The sequence below is a fragment of the Sturnira hondurensis genome, unplaced genomic scaffold (assembly GCF_014824575.4).
Source record: "Sturnira hondurensis isolate 20B ecotype Veracruz unplaced genomic scaffold, ASM1482457v3 Scaffold0013511, whole genome shotgun sequence".
NCBI classification, from domain to species: Eukaryota; Metazoa; Chordata; class Mammalia; order Chiroptera; family Phyllostomidae; genus Sturnira; species Sturnira hondurensis.
This window is the reverse complement of record NW_028086142.1, coordinates 390,976-410,898: the sequence shown is the minus strand read 5'-3', so window position 1 is coordinate 410,898 and position 19,923 is coordinate 390,976. Positions and strand designations below refer to the sequence as shown.

At 37.2% G+C, this 19,923-nt stretch overlaps 1 protein-coding gene across 2 annotated transcripts in view; it reads left to right on the top strand.

Annotated features, from left to right (window-relative positions):
- The window catches only part of PHF8 (PHD finger protein 8), an 88,337-nt gene that overhangs the window by 59,399 nt on the left and 9,015 nt on the right, over window positions 1-19,923 (top strand). For both annotated transcript variants that reach the window (XM_037061654.1, XM_037061656.1), the window contains exon 18: window positions 7,658-7,753. In XM_037061654.1, coding sequence (XP_036917549.1) covers window positions 7,658-7,753 — 96 coding nt within the window. The remainder of the gene's footprint in view (window positions 1-7,657; window positions 7,754-19,923) is intronic.

The following is a 19,923-nucleotide window of genomic DNA, read 5'->3' as shown; positions in this document are numbered from 1 at the left end:
AATTTTGCCCAATGTTTTTGTTTTATCAATGGGTATGATCATGTGGTTTTTCTTTAGTCTATTGATATGGTAGGTTACATGGGCTGATTTTCAAATATTAAACCAGACTTGAAATCACAGGATATACCTCACTAGATCATGGTGTATTATTCTTTTTACATGTTACTGGACTTGATTTACTAGGAGTAATTCACTAAGGACTTTTGTGTGTATGGGCATGAGGGATATTGGTCTATAATTTTGTTTTCATGTATCATTTATCTTTATTTTTTTTAGATTTTATTTATCTTTAGAGGGGAAGGGAAGGAGAGGGAGAGAAATATCAATGTATGGTTGTCTCTCATGTGTCTTCCACTGGGAACTGGCCTGCAGCCCAGGCATGTGCCCTGACTGGGAATTGAACCGCAATATCTATCTTTAATTTTGGTATCAGCACAATCTGCTGGCCTCCAAGAATGAGTTGGGAAGTGTTCCCTCCTCTTCTGTTTTCTGGAAGAGGTTGTGTAGAATGAGTGGTTGTTTTTTTTTTTTAACATTTAGTAGGATTTGTGAGAGAAACCACCTGGACTTAGAGATTTCTTTTTCAGGTTTCACTATGGATTTACTTTCTTTAGTAGGTGTAGGATTATTCAAGTTACTTATTTCATCTTGGATGAATTTTGATTGTTTATGTTATTCAAGGAAATGGTTCATTTCAGCTAAATTGTAGAATTTATGGGCACATAGTTGTTTGTAGTATTACTGTGTTATCCTTTTAATGTCTGTGAGTTTTTTAGTGATATCTTCCTTTTTATTCTCGATAATAGTAATTTGTGTCTTTTTTTCATTGTCATTCTTGATGGCATTTTATCAAAGGAACAGGTTTTGGATTCATTTAAAACATGTTAAGATTTGTTTTGTTACCCAATCAAGGTTTAGTCTATTTTGATAATTTTGTGTTGTGGACTTGAGAAGAATGTGTATTCTGTTACTTGTGAGTTGATTGTTCTATAAATTTCACTTAGATCAAGTTGATTGATGTGATTGTCCTATATCCTTGCTGATTTTCTGTCTGTTTTATTGATTACTGTGAGAGATGTGTTGAAGTCTCCAAACATAATTAAGAATGTGTCTATTTCCCCTTTGAGTCCCATAAGTTTTGTTTCATAGAGATGGAAGCTTGGTGTCAGGTGCGTCCACATTTAAGATTTTTATAACTTCTTGTTGAGTTCACCCTCTTCTCACTGTGTTATATCACTTTTGTACCTGGTGATTTTCCTTGGTCTGAAGTTACTTTGTCTGATAATACAGCCAATCCAGTTTTCTTTAATTAGTATTGGTGTGGTATATCTTTTTTATCCTTTTATTTTTAACCTACCTATATGATTACATTTAAAATGAGTTTCTTGTAGACAGCATTTAGTTGAGTCTTTGTGATTTAAAAAGATCCTTATTGATAATCTTTGACTTTTAGCTGCTGTTTTTAGATAACATATTCTTGTAATTATGATATGTTCAGGTGAAGATACCCTTTTTTCCTTTGTTACCTCTGCTATTTGTTCCTCTGTTTCTCATTTTCTGCCTTCAGTTAGATTATTTGAATCATTTTTAGTATTCCATTTTAATTTGCCAATTGAGTTTTTTACTGTCTCTCTTTGCAGAAAACCAGTTCTTATAGAGACTGTCCTTTCCCCACTGAGTGATCATGGCACCCTTGTCACAGATTAATTGACTGTGCAATAATATTGCGATAACTGTGTATGGTGCCTGTTGGGGTATTGAAGATACCAAGGGAAATGCACAGTAAAAATACGTGATTGTCTAACCACTAAGCTGTACAACTGAAACCAATACAAAATAAAATCAGAAGTAAAAATAGATGAAAAAATTCTAGAGATCTGTCCTACAACAATGTGCATATAATTATAAATACTATAGTCCATACTTTAAAATTATTAAGAAGATAAACTTATGCTTTGTGTTTTTTACTGCAATTTTTTTAAAAACAAGGAAATTCTGCTCTGGCTGGTATGGCTCAGTGGGTTGGACATTGTCCCACAAACCCATCAACTTCTATCTCTTCAAAATATTGATAGGAATTGCACTGAATCTGTAGAATACTTTGGGTAGTATTGGCATCTTAACAATATTAAGACATCCAATCTAGGAACATGACATGTCTTTACATTAATTTAGATCTTTAATTTTTCAGCAATATTTAGTAATTTAAAAAATTTTTAAAGTATATTTTATTGATTGTATATTACACTTGTCTAATTTTTTTCTCCTCTTTAATCCCCCCTTCAACTCCCTCCTGCCAGCATTCCCCCACCTAAGTTCATATCCATGAGTCATATATATAAGTTCTTTCTTATTCATTTCCCATGCTATTTTTACCTCCCGCTGTCTATTTTGTACCTACCATTTATGTTTCTTGTTCCCTGTACCTTTTACCCCATTCTTCCCCCTTCCCCTGCTGATAACCCTCCATGTGATCTCCATTTCTGTGATTCTGTTCCTGTGCTAGTTGTTTGCTAAGTTTGTATTTGTTTTTTTAGGTTCAGTTGTTGATAGTTGTGAGTTTGTTGTCATTTTACTGTTGATATTTTTGATCATCTTCCTTTTTTTTAGATAAGTCCCTTTAACATTTCATATAATAAGGGCTTGGTGATGATGAACTCCTTTAACTGGACCTTATTTGGGAAGCACTTTCTCTGCCCTTCCATTCTAAATGAGAGCTTTGCTGGATAGAGTCATCTTGGATGTAGGTCCTTGCCTTTCATGACTTCAAATACTGCTTTCCAGCTCCTTGTCTGCAAGGTTTCTTTGGAGAAATCAGCTGATAGTCTAATGGGAACTCCTGTGTAGGTAATTCTTTTCTCTTGCTGCTTTTAAGATTCTCTCCTTATCTTTCATCTTGGCTAATGTAATTATGATGCGCCTCGGTATGTGCGTTTGGGGGTCCAATTTCTTTGGGACTCTCTGAGCTTCCTGGACTTCCTGGAAGACTATTTCCTTTGCTAGATTGGGGAAGTTCTCCTTCTGGCACCCCTATGATTTGGACGTTGGAATGTTTAAGGTTGTTCCAGAGGTTCCTAAGCCTCTCCTCATTTTTTAAAATTCTTATTTCTTCATTCTGTTCTGGTTGACTGTTCATTTCTTCCTTCTGGTCCAAATCATTGATTTGAGTCCTGGTTTACTTCCTATCATGTTGATTCCCTGTACAGTTTCCTTTATTTCACTTTGTATAGCCTCCACCTCTTTCTCTGTTTTGCAACCATACTCACCCATTTCTGTGAGCATCCTGATTACCCATATTTTGAACTGTACATCTGATAGATTGGCTATCTCTTCATCACTTAGTTCTGGTTTGGGAGCTTTGATCTGTTCTTTCATTTCGGCCATATTTCTTTGTCTGAGTGAGTGCACCTGTAATATTGTAAGTGGTGGAGCCTTAGGTATTCACCAGGGTGGGGCAACTCACCTCACCTTACTGTGGCTGTGTGGGGGGGGAGGGGTCCAAGAGGGAACAATGCCACTTACTTGGGTCTTGGACAGTTTTCAGTCACTTCCCCCTCTACCCACAAGCAAATTGGGCCCTTCTGGTGCTGGTTCCTTGGTGGGTGGGTTTATGTACATTCTAGGATCCTGTGGGTCTCTCCAACAAACTCTCCTGTGATGCTGGGAGTTTCTCCCACTGCTGCCACAACCCCCACAGGTTTTTACAGTCTCAGGGTTTGAGGCTTTCCCCCCCCTGTGCTGGAACCCTGGGTTGTATGGTCTGTCTCGCTCCCACGTTGTTCCTCCTGTTTTATCTGCAGGCAAATGTGGGACTGCCTGGTCCACCCGCCACCCCCTTACCTACCTGGTCCTTTAGCCGCTGTCTGACAGAGTGTCCTCTCCACCCTGGCTGCCTGTCTTTACCCCTTCTACTGGTCTGGATGAATTGTTTCTTCTTTTACTTCTTGGTTGTCAGACTTCCATAGAGTTTGATTTTCTGGCAGTTTTGATTATGTTTTGTTTTTAAATTTGTTGTTTTCCTTCTTTTGATTGTGTGAAGAGGCAAAGTGTATCTACCTGTGCCTCCATCTTGACAAAAAGTCTTGTAATTTTCTTTTTTTTTAAATTATTTTATCGTTGTTCAATTACACATGTCTGCATTTCCCCCCATCACTCCCCACTACCCTAGCCAAACCCACCTCCCTCCCTGGCTTCCATGGGTTTAGTCCATGTGTTCTTCATAATAGTTCCTGAAAACCCTTCACCGTATTATCCCTTCCTACCTCCCCTCTGGTTACTGTCAGATTGTTCTTAATTTCAATGTCTCTGGTTATATTTTGCTTGCTTTTTTCTTTTGTTGATTAGGTAATTTTCAATATATAAATGTTGCATCTCCTTGATATATTGATATTAGGTAATATCAATAGATCAATGTTGCACCTCCTTGGTTAAATTTATTTCTACCTACTTAATTTTTTTCAATGCTATTAAAAGTGGAATTGTTTTTTTAATTTCCTCGAGAGATTGTTCATTACTAACATTTAGAAACACACTTGACTTTTATATGTTCATTTCTAAGAGTTCTTATGACATAGATTTATAGGCATTTTATGCATTGGAATTTTAAATCATATAGGAAACAAAAATACAACAATACTGGCTTTTATAATTACCTCCGTAGTTGCTTTTACTGCTGTTTTAAAATTTTTTCATGTAAGTTAGTCTCTAATGTCCTTTCATTTCAGCCTAGACTCTCTTTAGCATTTCTTAAAGGGAATCTTTACTAATGATGAATTCCCCAAGCCTTTGTTTATTTGAGTACATCTTAATTTGCCTTCAGTTTTGTAGGATAGTTTAACCAGATATATTATTCTTTGTTGACAGTTTTTTGTAAAGTTCATAATAATATTTTTAAAACATTTTATTTATTTATTTTTAGAGAGAGGGGAGGGGAGAGAGACAGGGATAGAAACATCAATGTGTTGTTATGTCTCACACGCCCCCTACTGGGACTGTGGCCTGCAACCCAGGCATGTGCCCTGACTGGGAATCAAACCTGCAACCCTTTGATTTGCAGGCTGGCACTCAATTCATTGAGCCACACCATCCAGGGCGACATTTTTTTTCTCTTCTAGCACTTGAACTACATCACCTCCACTGCTTTCTGGCTTCTTTCAAGATTCTCCACTTGTCTTTGTTGACAGTTTGAGTATAATATATCTCAGTGTGGATCTCTGCGTTTTTTCTACTCATAGTTTTTCATCTTCTTAGATGTTTATGTTTATGTACTTCATAGAATTTGGAATGTTTTTCACTATCATATCTTCATATACTTTTCTCTCTGTCCTCTCCTGGGTCTCCCATATGAATATGTTGGTATGCCTGATAGTATCCCACAGATCCCTTTGCCTTTGTTCATTTTTCTTCATTTTTTTTTGTTCTTTCTGGTCATCAGACTGGTTAATTTCAGTGGAGCTTTCTTTACATTTGTTGCTTCTTCTGCCTGCTCAGAATCTGAATTGAACCTTTCTAGTGAATTATTTATTCAAGCCACTGTATTTTTCAGCTCCAAAATTTCCATTTAGTTCCTTTTTACATTTTCTATCTTTAAAAATGTTTTTTAATTAAAAAAAATATTTTCTATCTTTTGATAGAAAATTAATAGTCTCTTTTGTTGAGATGTGGTTCTGTTCAATTGTATTTTGACCAAATATGATCAAATCATATTTAACAGTTGATTTATATATAGTCTTTGTACAGTAAGTCCAATCTCTGCATCATGAAGAGTTTTGTCAATATCTTATTTTATACATAAAACAATTTTCTGGTTTTTTGCATGCCTCATAATTGTTTTTGAATATTATAATGTGGTAATTCTAGAAATCATATTTTTCTTTCTTCCCAGAGTTTGATGTTGTTGCTTATTGTGGGCTACGATTACATATTTATTTAGTCACTTTGCAAATGATTTTTTTGGCAAAGATTATATTCCTTGATATTTTCTGACAGATTTCCTTAAATGTCTAAATTAAACATCTTTTTTCTTTGTTAAGCATTCTCCTTGTTGGTGTAAGTTCTAATTTCATAGTGCCCAAAATGTTTATTACAGTTTTTGTCAGCTTAATTGTTGCATCAGGGAGGGACAGATTCTTGGAGCTTCCAAATCCAAATTTTGGGAAGCATCACTTCTTGCACACTTATATTTTTAATATGCATATTTTATTTGTGTTTTCTTTAAATGTCTAGAGTTAATTATGACCCGTATCTTACCCCTCTTGAATGAGACATTAACCTTAAAATAGAATTCTTTTTGCATGTTACTTTATACATATTATTTCTCAGTCCTCACAATTTTTCAAGGCAGATGGTATCTATTCAGTCTTTTAGGTGAAGATAGAAGACTCAGGGAATTTCTTTTAGGCTATAAAGATAGTAGGTCTCTCTAGGATTTCAAAGTAATTGTCTGATATTGATACTCAAGGTCCTTCTGCCTCACCATACTTTCCTTGAGGCGAAAAAACCTTTCAGACCCAACAAAATAACATTGACAACCATCAGGGCTAGTAGGGATGGATGGGACCTTTCTCAAACAACTGTTACCAGTAGTCATTTCTTTCTAGGGACAATCAATGACCCCTCTTTATTTATTTATTTAATTATTATTTTATTATTTTTTTCAATGACCCCTCTTTAAAAGATCCTTATAAGTCAGGAGGAAGGGGTCTTAACCTCTTTGTTCAAGGAGGAAGACCTGAAAGATGGGCTCATTTTCCTACAAAGAGGCCCATCTGGAAGGAAGTGGGAGACTGGATTCCTCTGATGAAGTATATACTTCCAGAGAAATTTGAAGCTGGTCATTAGGAGGAAGTTTTTGATCTTACTTTGCTTCTCTTTTAGGTTTAGCAGCAGCAGCAGAGTTTGACCAGATCAATAGGACTTTTTTAGACCACCTTCCCATTAAATTCTATAGATGTTGCATGTGGATTGTAAGGAGAGTGTGATAAAACTGAGTATTTGTGTGTGTATAGTATGAGATGCTTGTATATGTTTTTTCATTCAGAATACTCAGTTCTAGTAATCTTGTTCATAATTGAGCCCAAATAGTCTTTTTGTTCCCCTTTTGTGAATAATGTGTGCACCATTCTTTTTTCATTAATTCAGCACTTATTGAGCACCTACTCTGCATTATATTAGGCTCCCTTCATTTGAAATGAAACAATACACATATTCTCTTGGTAAATTGGGAGTAACAGATTTGATGATTATCTCTTAAGCACTAGATAACAAATAACTCGCATAGGGATACACACAGGATAGTATGGAGAGTTGAAGAGGTATCCAGATCAGGTTAGGAGAATGAGGAAGGCTTTAAGAAGTAAATCTAGAGCTGAATTTTGTAGGGTCAGCAAAGGAACTTATGAAATGACTCACTAAATGGGTGTTATGTGAGTGAAATAGAATTAGATGATGCTGGGGAAAAGGACATTTGCCGCAATGGTGCAAAAGTAGAAAGGCATGAAAAGTATGTGGCACATTCGGGGACTCCTGCATGTGAATGTGCTGGATTAAGTAAAGGGTGCACTTGGGTGGGCAGTGGTAGGGGTCTAAGTGTGTATCATTCTGTTTTCACCCTTCTGGATGATACCTCACTGTACATTGCCTTCCCCTCTCACTGCAGTTTACCCTTCCCTGGAATCTGATGATGATGACCCAGCTTTGAAATCTCGACCCAAGAAAAAGAAGAATTCAGATGATGCTCCATGGAGTCCTAAAGGTGATCTATATTTTGTCCTTAAACTCTATAGGAGTGGTAGAGGGAGAAATAGGCTGGAAGTAGGTGGGATATTTAATATAGGAAGACATGAGTCAAATAAACACTTGTTTATTTAGCAAACTGTGCCTACTGTGTGCCAGGTATTAGGTGCTGGAGCAAAAATGATCAATGAGACACGGTTCATACACTCAGTTCAGCAAAGCCATAGGTGATGGAGCACTTTGCTTCTGATATTACATGGCTTGAGGAAACAAGGAAGACCTTAAAACAGATTTTAGCAAGCAGTCTAAGGCTTCTAAGAGCATTCTGTTACCATCTTCATAGCCCTTTGCTAATATTATTGTCAGTGGAGGGAAATTTTGCTCTACAAGGCCCAAGACTCCTTAGACTGTCGTGTATACTGGCTGAGGCCATCTCTGAGAAAGGAAGAGAATGACCATTGAGTTGAATATGGAAATTAGAAAATAATAAAGTAATTTTACTCATCTCATTGGCTGGGTGGTTTTCACATTGGAGGGTGTGTCAGTTAGCTTTTGCTGCTCATTCAGCTACCCAAAACAATGGCTTAGAACAACAACAGTTGGTCATTTCTCACGATTCTCCGGACTGACTGAGCTGCTGTTCCAGTTTGGACCAGCTTGGCTGGGGCTGGATGGTCTGAAAAGGTCTCCCTCAGGTATCTGGGACCTAACTTGGTTTGGCTGGGACCTCTTTACATGTGGTGTTTTATCCACAAGGAGGCCATGCCAAGCTTTTTTACAAGGTAGCAAGCACAAGGGTATCTGGCATCAAGAGAGGACAAGCCCCAATGTGCAAGAACTTTTCAAGCCTCTGCTTGTGTCTTGTTTCCCATTGGTCCATTGGCCAAAAGCAAGTTGCATGGCCAAGCCTTGATTTCATGTGTAGAGAAGTAGATTCCATCTCTTGAAAGGGGGAGCTGCAGAATTCTCATGCATAGCAGGAGATGTGAGCAGATTGAGAGCCATTGCAGCAGATTGCCACAAGGGGTGCTGGCATCTCAGTACCTATGTTTTCCTAGGAAATAAAGGGCCTGCAATCCCCACCCAACCTTATTTGGCCTTTCTGGTGTTTGCTTGGGTTTGGGGGAGTTGGGTGGCAGGGCAGTCCTGGAAAGCGTTGTTGTACTGTGTCAATCAACAAATGTTTCTTTTTTCTTTCTTCAGGCCTATTTTCTGATTTTATATTTCATATACTTTCTGACTTATTAGCATAGTAGAAAATTTGTAAATACAGAAAATAGAAGAAAGTGTAAAAAAGAAACCACCCATGATTGTGCCACCCAGAAGCAACCACTGTTAATATTTTGACATATTTCCTTCTAGTCTTTTTTTCTTGTGCATTTTTATTTTTATGGTTGAAATCACATTGTGTATAAAACATATATCCTACTTTAACATTATTTCCCCCTTTATTCAAACTAATGTGTGTAACATGTGTATCTGGTAGCAAATCAAAGAGTACGGAGGAGTTTAGGATGAAATGCGATGGTCTTCTGCCTCTGCTTTTCCCAACTATAATCCCTTGCCTGTAAGACAACCTTATACCTTTCGTTTTTGTTGCGGTTGCTTCCAAAACTCAATATTATAGGTTTTATAACATAATTTCCTGGTTTATTAACTTAACCTCTGTTTCTCCTTCCATCAGTTTCTGTCAGTCTCTCTGGATTACCCACTCTCTGACATAAGGACATTAGGGCTGCTATTTTTTTCTTCTTCCCTCCAGCCTTCTACAAGCCACACTTTTTCATTTATATTGTCGGGATTGTTAACATTTACACAGTCTTGTGAATAACACTCTACGTTGACTAGAAGTTGAGTGTAAAAGTTGAAAACCAATAATATATCTGGCCTTTTAAGTCAATATTGTCATAAGCACATCCCTGTGCCATTGTTTATAAATAATATTTTTATGGTTACAAAGTATGCTGTAACATGGATGTATCTCATTTATATAACTTCTTTTTAGATGCGAGGCATTTAGCTTAGCCTCAAGTTTTCACAATTAGTGATAACATTTGGAGTAAACATCATTTTATGTAAATGTTTGTATATCTGATTATTTACTTAGGGTGGATCTCTAAGAAACTCTGGAAGGGCCACGGTCTATGGAAAATAAGTACATGGGTATACAGTGAAAAGTTGCTCCAACCCCTGTTCTTCCACAGCCTTCCAGTTTTCCACCCGGAGTCAGCCACCGTTAACAGTTTCACGTTTCTTCTTTCAGAGGTAGCTTATGCATATACAAGTAAACACACATATTTTTTATTTCCCCCTCTTTTTTTACTCAGTTGGAAGCATACTTTATACACTGTTATGTCCTTTACTTTTCTCACTTAATGGTTACATCCTAGAGATTGTTTACACACCCACAATCAATGCAATTTATTAATAGGAACATTTTAAAAGCTTTTTATATGTATTGCCAAATTGCTTTTCAGAAAGGCTGTACTAGTGTACACTCTCACCAGCCATGTGTGAGGGCACTTGGTTACGAATCCTCACAGGCATTGGGCATATCAGTTAGGTATAGTGGTTTCCTATAACAGCAGCCCATTGGCGTTCTTTGTGAACGCTTATCCCCTCAGAGGCACAAGGCAATGCCTTTACCTCCCACAGAGGGTCTCTCAGTTCTAGTCAGGGAGAAGAAGAGGAGCAAAAGGAAAAAGGAGAAGGTCTACTGAGCATCGCTACCCAAAGAGTTTTAAGTTCCACCTTTTTAATACCATCTTTGACTGAAATGGTGTCATATGGCCAAGATTATCTGCCAGGGAGGCCTGGAAATGCAGTTTTTAGCCACATACATTTCTGTCCCACAAAGCCTTGTGCTTTGTTAGTAAGCAAGAAAGGGAAACTGATACTGGGTTGAGAACAAGCAGTCTCCACCTTGATATTTTTTCATCTTTGGTAATATATAACCAAACAACAATATTTATTTTTATTTACTTGATTAAACTTTCCTATATGTTCATAGTAGCATTAGAATTTTTTTGTAAATTTTATTTCTGACCTTTGCCTATTTATCCTTGTGTGTGTTCAGGCTTTTCAAATTGACCATTTCATACAATAAAGAAATAGTTATCCTTCATATATGTATATAATTTTGTTTATGATACCTTTCCCTGGGTCTACATGTAAAAATCTGAATGTTTCTTTTTTTAAAATATATTTTATTGATTATGCCCATTTTTTCAGTGCCCTTTGCCCATTTTTTCATTGGGTTGTTTGTCTTCCTGGAGTGGAGTCATGTGAGTTCTTTATGTATTTTGGAGATCAAACCCCTTGTCTGAGGTATCATTGGCAAATATATGTTCCCATACGGTTGGTTCCCTATTCATTTTGCTGCTGTTTTCTTTAGCCATGTAGAAGCCTATTATTTTGATAAAGTCCCATTTGTTTATTCTTTCTCAAGGCATTTTTATTGAGACATCATAAATGTATATTTCCTTGCTGTTCTTCTATCCATTATTGAAAGTGGGGCATTGAAGTCTTCACCTGTTGTTGAGTTATTTTTTTCTCCCTTCACTTCAGTCAGTTTTTGCTTCATGTATTTTTGGGTTTTTTTTAGGTGCATATATGTTTATAACATATCTTATTAATTGATTGACTCTTTTATCATTATAAAATGTCCCCTCTATGTCTCTAATAACAATTTTTGTATTAAAGTCTATTTTATTTGATATTAGTGTAGCCATTCAGTTTCTCATTTGGATAATGTCTTCATGGTATGTCTTTTTCCATCCTTTTGTTTTTTTCTGTTTGTGTCTTGAATCTAAAGTGTGCGTCTTGTGCCCTGACCAGTGTGGCTCAATTGGTTGGGTGTTGTACCATAAAATGAAAGGTTGCTGGTTCAATTCTTGGTCAGGACACTTGCTTGGGTTGTGGATTTGGTCCCTGGTCGTGGGCATATTAGAGGCAACTGATTTAGGTTTCTCTCACACATCAAGTTTCTCTCTCTCTCTTTTTCTCTCCCTTCTTCTCTCTATAAAAATAAACAAAATTTCAAAAAATAAAGTGTGTGTCTTGTAAATAGCATATAGTAGGATTATGAGGTTTTTTTGTTTTGTTTTTTATTCTTGTTCAAGTACAGTTTTCTGTCTTATATTCTCCATTCCATCAGTCCCTTGCCTTTTAATTGCATAATTTAACCCACCATTATTTAATGCAATAAAGGGAAAAGTTGGATTTACACTTATTTTGTTTGTTTTCTCTGTTTTATTTAGTTTTGTTCATTAATTTTTTCATTGCTGCTTTCTTTTGAGCTTTTTCTACTTTCTAGTGTCCCATTTTAATTCAGATTAATATCAACTTAATTTCAATAGTATATAGAAACTTTACTCCTCTATAGTTCCATTCTTTCCTCTTTATGCTATTACTCTCACAAATTACATCTTTATACAGTGTGTACCCATGAACATAGAGATATGATTATTGCTTTATGTACCTCTCTTTTTAATTAGATAAGAGACAAAAAAGAATTACAACAAAAAATATGTTTATACTTTCTTTTACATTTACCTATATGTAGTTACCTTTACTAATGTTCATTACTTGTGTGGATTTGATTTACTGTATACCGTCCTTTTATTTTAACCTGAAGAGCTTCTTCTAGCATTTCTTAGGGCAGGTCTATTAACAGTGAATTTGTTTTATTGGCTTTAGAGGTCTTGGTTGATAGTGTTTTTCTTTCAGCATTTTGAGAATTCCTTGAATGTTATAAGTCACTTCTGCCTTGCTGATTTCAAGGTGCTCTCTTTGTCTTTGATTTTGGTTATGAATTGTAGTCTCCTAGAGTTCATTCCAACTTACTCATAGTGTGTTGAACTTTCTTAGGTGTATAGATTAATGTTTCTCATCAAATTTGGAAAAGTTTCAGTGATTATTTTTTAAATAGTCTTTATGCCTTTTTTCTTCTTTTCTTTTAGGAATCTAACATGTGTATCTTGGTAAATTTGATGGCATCTCACAGGTCCCTTTGTCTCTGTTCATTATCTTCATTCATTTTAGTTGCTACTCATCAGACTGGAAAAATGTCAACCTATCTTTAAGGTTACTAATTCTTTTTTTTTAAATCCTCACCCGAAGACATTTTTCATTGCTTTTAGGGGAGGGAGAGAGAAACATCGATATGAGAAACATTCACTGGTTGCCTTCTCATACGTGCCCCGACTGGGGATTGAACTCACTACCTGGGTATGTGCCCTGATCAGGAATCAAACCCATGACCTTTTGGACTCCAGCAAACTAAGCCACACCAGCTGGGGCTCAAGGTTACTAATTCTTCCTTCTGTCTGCTCAAATCTGCCATTGAAACCCTCCAGTGAAATTTTCCTTTTAGTTATTTGACTTTTAAACTTTAATATATCTATTTGTTTCCTTCTTACAATTTCCATCTTTTGGTACTTTCTATCTGGGGAAATATCAGTCTCATACTTTTTAAAACTCTTTACATATGGTTTCATTTATGTCTTTGAATGTGTTTAGAATAGCTGGTATAAAATCCTTGTCTAGTAAGTCCAGCTTTGTTTATGAAGTCAGGTACAGTGTTTATTGGTTGCTTGCTTTCGTGTGTATGCCTACACTTTCTTAGTTTTTTGCATATCTTGTAATTCCTTGTGAAAACTGAACATTTAAAATAATGTGGCAACTCTGGAAATCATATATTCCCCACTCTACTTTCCAGAGTTTGTTGCTACTTGTTATTTGTTTGTTTATAGAATTAGTTCAGAAAAGTCATTAAAGTATGTATTTTTGTTTGTGGCTACTGAAGTCTCTACTCAGTTAACTTAGTGGTCATCTAATGATTGAACAGAAATTCCTTAAATGCATAGAGTCAATAAATCTCTCAGTGCTACATAAGGGTCTCCATGTGCCTTCAACTGGCAGACAGGCAATTTACAACTTTATTAGGCTTCCTGCTTTTCAGAGTTTCAGTGAACCAGAGATGGGTGCTTGGGGCTCTCTTAAGTCTTTCCTGATCATTCACATAGACCCTATGAATGCTTATGGCCTTCTAGATCCCCATAAATTTGTGGGAGCTTTTAAAATCCCCCAGTGGATATCTCATTCCTCAGCTTTTCTTTTTAAACTTTTGGTTTAGTCTGTTGTTTGCACCAAGTGTGATCTATGCCCTTAAGAGCTGTGAAATGAAGCACTTGCCTTTAAACACTTTTGATAAATAGCCTCTGTGGAGAAGCTTTAGCACTAGGCTTTATTTAAAAAATAAGATATGGCGTTTATTTTTATTTTTTTAATATATTTTATTGATTATGCCATTACAGTGGTCCCATTCCCCCCTTCACTCCCCTCCACCCTGCATACCCCTCCCCCACCATTCCCATCCTTTCGTTCATGCCCATGTGTCACAAGTTCTTTAGATTCTGCATTTCCCATAGTATTCCTGCCCCCCTGTCTATTTTCTACCTACTGTCTATGCTACTTATTCTCTGTACCTTCTCCCCCCTTCTCCTCCTCCAACTCCCCTGTTGCTAACCCTCCATGTGATCTCCATTTCTGTGTTTCCACTCCCGATCTACCTGTCCTCTTAGTTTGCTTTTGTTTTAGGTGTGGTTGTTAATAACTGTGAGTTTGCTGACCTTTTACTGTTCATATTTTTTATCTTCTTTTTCTTAGATAAGTTTCTTTAACATTTCATATAAAAAAAATAAGGGCTTGGTGATGATGAACTCCTTGAATTTGACCTTATCTGGGAAGCGCTTTATCTGCCCTTCCATTCTAAATGAAAGCTTTGCTGGATAGAGCAATCTTGGCTGTAGTTCTTTGGATTTCATAACTTGGAATACTTCTTTCCAGCCCCTTCTTGCCTGGAAGGTCTCTTTTGAGAAATCAGCTGACAGTCTGATGGGCAGCCCTTTGTAGGTGACTGTCCCCTTATCTCTTGCTGCTACTAGAATTCTCTCCTTCATTTTAATCTTGGGCAATGTAATGATGATGTGCCTTGGTGTGTTCCTTCTCTGGTCCAACTTCTTTGGGACTCTCTGAGCTTCTTGGATTTCCTGGAAGTCTGTTTCCTTTGCCAGACTGGGGAAGTTCTTTATTATTTGTTCAAATAAGTTTTCCACTCGTGGCTGTTCCTCTTCCCCTTCTGGTACCCCTATAAGTCGTATGTTGGAATGTTTCAAGATGTCTTGGAGGTTCCTAAGCCTCTCCTCATTTTTTTGAATTCTTGTTTTTTCCTTCTTTTCTGTTTGGTCATTTTTTTCTTCCTTCTGGTCTACTCCCTTGATTTGAGTCCCAGTTTCATTTCCATCACTATTGGTTTCCTGTGCATTTCCCTTCATTTCATTCAGTTTAGCCTTCATATGTTCCTCTAATTTGTGGCTAAAATCAACCAATTCTGTGAGCATCCTGATCACCAGTGTTTTGAACTGTGCATCTGATAGGTTGGCTATTTCTTGGTCACTTAGAATTATAGGCTCTGGGGCTTTGAGCTGTTCTTCAGTCATAATGTTTGGTCTGTTCCCACCTGTTATGTATGAGGGGCGGAGCCGTAGGTGTTCGCCAGGGCCGGGCAACCCAGTCGCTGGCTTGTGACGCCGTGTGTGGGGGCAGGGTCAGAGGGAAAAATGGTGCTTTGCTCCACTCTGCTCTCATTCAGATTTCTGTCCCTTCTTCGGCTTCCCACAAGCAAATTGGGCCCCTCTGGTGATGGTTCCCGGGTGTGTGGGCCCATGTACCCTCCAGGACCCTGTGGGTCTCTCCAACGAACTCTCTGAGCCTGAGAGCCTCTCCCAGCCCCTTGACCCTGAGAAAGTCTTCCCAGTTGGTGCTTTCAGGCTCTAATTCCCATCGCTGAGGCCCTAGCCTGAATGGTCTGTCTCACTGTTCGCTCCTTTGCTTGGTTTATCTGTGCGCAAATGTGTAACCGCAGTTAACCAGCCGCCCTCCACCCTCACTGGGTCCGCCTGTTGCCACCCCACGCCTGGGATCCACCAGCTGCCTCTGCCTCTGCTACCAGGTTGGTCAGACCGACCCTGCTCTGCCACTGTCTCCGCCCCTCTTACCAGTCTGGCTGAGTGGTTCATTGTTGTCGGACTTCCATACAGTTCAATTTTCACTGTTTTGGCTGCATTTTTGTTTCTAAAACTTTGCTGTCTTTAAATTTAGTTGTCAGCACTAGGCTTTGAAAGGAAGCTCCAGCTCCTTTTTGTTCCCTACATTACTGGGAATGTGAGCTTTAGTCTTTCAGGGCTAATTCTGAGCTCAGGAGACCTGGATGGGTCCAGGGCCTGTTAAAATACCACTAAGCTCACTGTCCTTACTGAGATTTAGCACCTTTTGTGTGTGTGTTTTTAAATTTTATTTTTCAATTACAGTTTACATTCAGTATTATTTTCTAGTAGCTTTAGGTGTACAGGTGGGGGTTAGACAGTCATATACTTTACAAAGTGTTCACACTGATATTTCAAGTATGTTCCCAGTACCATACAGAGTTATTACAATATTATTGACCCTATTCCCTATGCTGTACTGTACATCCCTGGGACTACTTTATGATTAACAATTTGCAGTTTTTTATCCCTTCATCTTTTTTGCTCAATATTTCCTCCCCTCTGTCAACCATAAGTTTGTTCTCTGTATCTATGAGACTGTTTCTATTTTGCTTGTTTGTTTCCTTTGCTCTTATAATTCTATATATAAGTGAAATGTTATGGTATTTGTGTTTCTCTGTGTGACTTATTTCATTTGGCGTAATACCTTCTAGGTCCATCCATGATGTTACAAATGGTAAGATTTCATTATTTTAAAAAATATTTATTTCTTTCTAGAGAGAGGAGAAGGGAGAGAAACATCAATTTGTGGTTGCCTCTCTTATGCCCCCAATTGGTGACCTGGGCTGCAACCCAGACATGTGCCCTGACTGGTAATCGAACCAGCAGACCTTTGGTTTGCAGGCCAATACCCAGTCCACTGAGCTACAGCAGTCAGGAGTAGGTTTCATTATTTTTTATGGCTGAGTAATACTCCATTGTATATATGTACCACCACTTGTTTATCCACTCATCTATTAATGGGCAATTGGGTTGCTTCCATATCTTGGCTTTTGTAAATAATGCTGCACTGAACATAAAGGTGCATATATTAATATTCTTTCTAATTAGTTTTTTTGTGTGTTTCTCCATATATATATCCTAAAGTACAAAGGCTGGGTCATAAGGCAGTTGCATTTTTATTTCTTGAGGCCTCTCCATGCTCTTTTCCACAGTGGCTGCACTAATCTGCATCCCCACCAATAGTGCACCAGGGTTCTCGTTTGTCCACATCCTTGCCAGCACTTATGGTTTGTTGATTTATTGATGATGGCTGTTATGACAGCTGTGAGGTGATACATCACCTATTGTGCTGTTAATTTGCATTTCTCTGACAATTAGTTATGCCAAGTGTCTTTCATATGCCTATTGGCCATCTGTATGCCCTGTTTGGAGAAGTGTCTATTCAGCCACTATGGGAAATAGTGTGGAGGGCTCTCAAAAATTAAAAAATCATTTTATACTTGGATTGTTTGGTGATTTTTTTCTTTGATGTTGAATGAGGTCTTTATAAATTTTGGAGATTAACCCCTTAATGGGTGTGTCATTGGCAAATATCTTTTCTCAGTCATTAGGTTGTCTTTTTGTTTTTTTTGATGGTTTCTTTTGCTATACAAAAAGCTTTCCAGTCTGTAATCCCATTTGTTTATTTTTTCTTTTGTCTTTCTTGCCCCAGGAGATATATCATAAAAAATATTGCTAAGAGAAATATTGGAGGTTTTACTGCCTAAGATTTCTACTAGAAGCTTCACAGTTTCAAGTCATACTACATTAGACTCTTTAACCCATTTTGAGTTTATTCTTTTATATGGCATAAGAGGGTGGTTTAGTTTCATTTTTTTGCATGTATCTGTCCAATTTTGCCATCAACATTTATTGAATAGAATGACTTTACCCCATTGCATGCTCTTGTCTCCTTTGTCATATATTAATTGACCATATAGGTGTGGGTTTATTTCTGGGCTCTTCATTCTGTGCCATTAATCTGTGTCTATTTTTATGCCAGTACCATGATGTTTTGATTACTATGGCCTTGTAGTGTAGTTTGATATCAGGTAGCATGACACCTCCAACTTTGTTCTTCTTTCTCAGGATGGCTCTTGCTATGCCAGGCCTTTTTGTGATTCCATATAGATTTTTTAATGTTTGTTTTAGTTCTTTGAAATATGCCATTGAAATCTTGATAGTAACTGCATTAAATCTATAGATTGCTTTGTGTGGTATGGACATTTTAATGATGTTAATTCTTCCTGTCCATGAACATAGTATGTGCTTCCACTTATTTGTGTCTTCTTCACTTTCTTTCTTTAATGTCTAACAATTTTCTGAGTACAGGTTTTTTTACCTCCTTGCTTAAGTTTATTCCTAGATATTTTTTCTGATGCAATTGTAAATGGGACTGTTTTCTTTGTTTCCCTTTCTGATAGGTCATAATTGGTATATAAAAATGCAATCTGCTTCCAAATATTTATTTTGTGTTCTGCAACTTTACTGAATTCATTTATCAGTTCTAATCATGTTTTGATGGAATCTTTAGGGTTCTGTGTATATTGTATCATGTCATATGCAATGAATGACAGTTTTACTTCTTCCTTTCATTTTGGATGCCCTTATTTCTTTTTATTTTCTAATTGTTGTGACTAAGATTTTCGCTAACAAATGAGCCTTGTTTTAAAACCACTTCATGTATAAAACTATAGAGAACAATTTAAAATATACCTATGAACCCATAAATGAAAATTGTGCAGTAACATTTTTGCTAAATTTGCTTCACATCATTCTTTAAATAAGTATCACCTTTAAAGAAAAGACTTCAACCTCCTGAATTGCCTGTTCTGGAATCTGCAAACATTAATACGGAAAGTCTTCCTTGTAGTAATAATAGCTAACAAACCAAGTAATCTTTAAATGTAGTTCAGCAGCACCACTACTTCCTTTCTTTTCTGTGACATGGATTTTTTTCTGTAATTAAAAATAGAGAGATCAGTACAGTGAATTCTAATATACCCAACACTGAGAATCAATAGCTATCAATATTTTGCCACATTTGATTCATCTGTAACTACTTTTTTTTTTTAGATTTTATTTATTTATTTTTAGAGGGGAAGGAGAGAGGGAGAGAAACATCAATGTATGGTTGCCTTTTGTGCATCCCCTGCTGGTAGTTAGCCTGCAAGGAACCGGTTTGCAACCCAGACATGTGCCCTGACTGGGAATTGAACCGCGATCGTCTGGTTCGCAGGCCCGCGCTCAATACACTGAGCTACGCCAGCCAGGGCTTACTACTTCTTTTTTTAAAATTATTTTAATTATTATTCAAGTAGTTTTCTATCTTTTACCCCCATCCTAGCTCACCTCACCAGTGCTCCCCCCTCCCTCCCATTTCCCACCCCTTCCTTGTTTTTGTCCACGTGTCCTTTATACTTGTTCCTGTAAACCCTTCTTCCCCTTCTCCCCTGAAATTCTCTCCCCTCTCCCTTCTGGTCCCTGTCAGCCTGTTCTCTATTTCAGTGTCTTTGGTTATATTTTGCTTGCTTGTTTGTTTTGTTGTTTAGGTTCCTGTTAAAGGTGAGATCATATGGTATTTGTCTTTCACCGCCTGGCTTATTTCACTCAGCATAATGCTTTCCAGTTCTTTTTCTTTTTCAAAATTGTTTGTGCTCTAAAGCAAATCCCAGATACTATGTCATTTCCTGTATACTTAAGTATGCATCTCTAAAAGATATGGACAGCTCCCCCCAAAATCACAATTCTGTTATTATGCATAACAAAATTAATAATAATTTGATAACTTCTTGATGTTATCTAGTACTAAGTTCATAATCAAATTTCATCAATTATCTGACTAAAAAATGTATTTTTATGTCTTGGCTGGTGTGGCTCAGTGGATTGAGTGCCAGCCTGTGAATTAAAGGGTTGCTGGTTCAATTCCCAGTCAGTCAGGGCACATGCCTGGGTTGCAGGACTGGTCCCCAGTTGGGGACGTAGAAGAGGCAACCACACATTGATGTTTCTCTCCTTCTCTTTCTCCCTTCCTTCCCCTCTGTCTAAAAATAAATAAAATAAAAGTCTTTTTAAAAAATGTATTTTTACAGTGGATTTG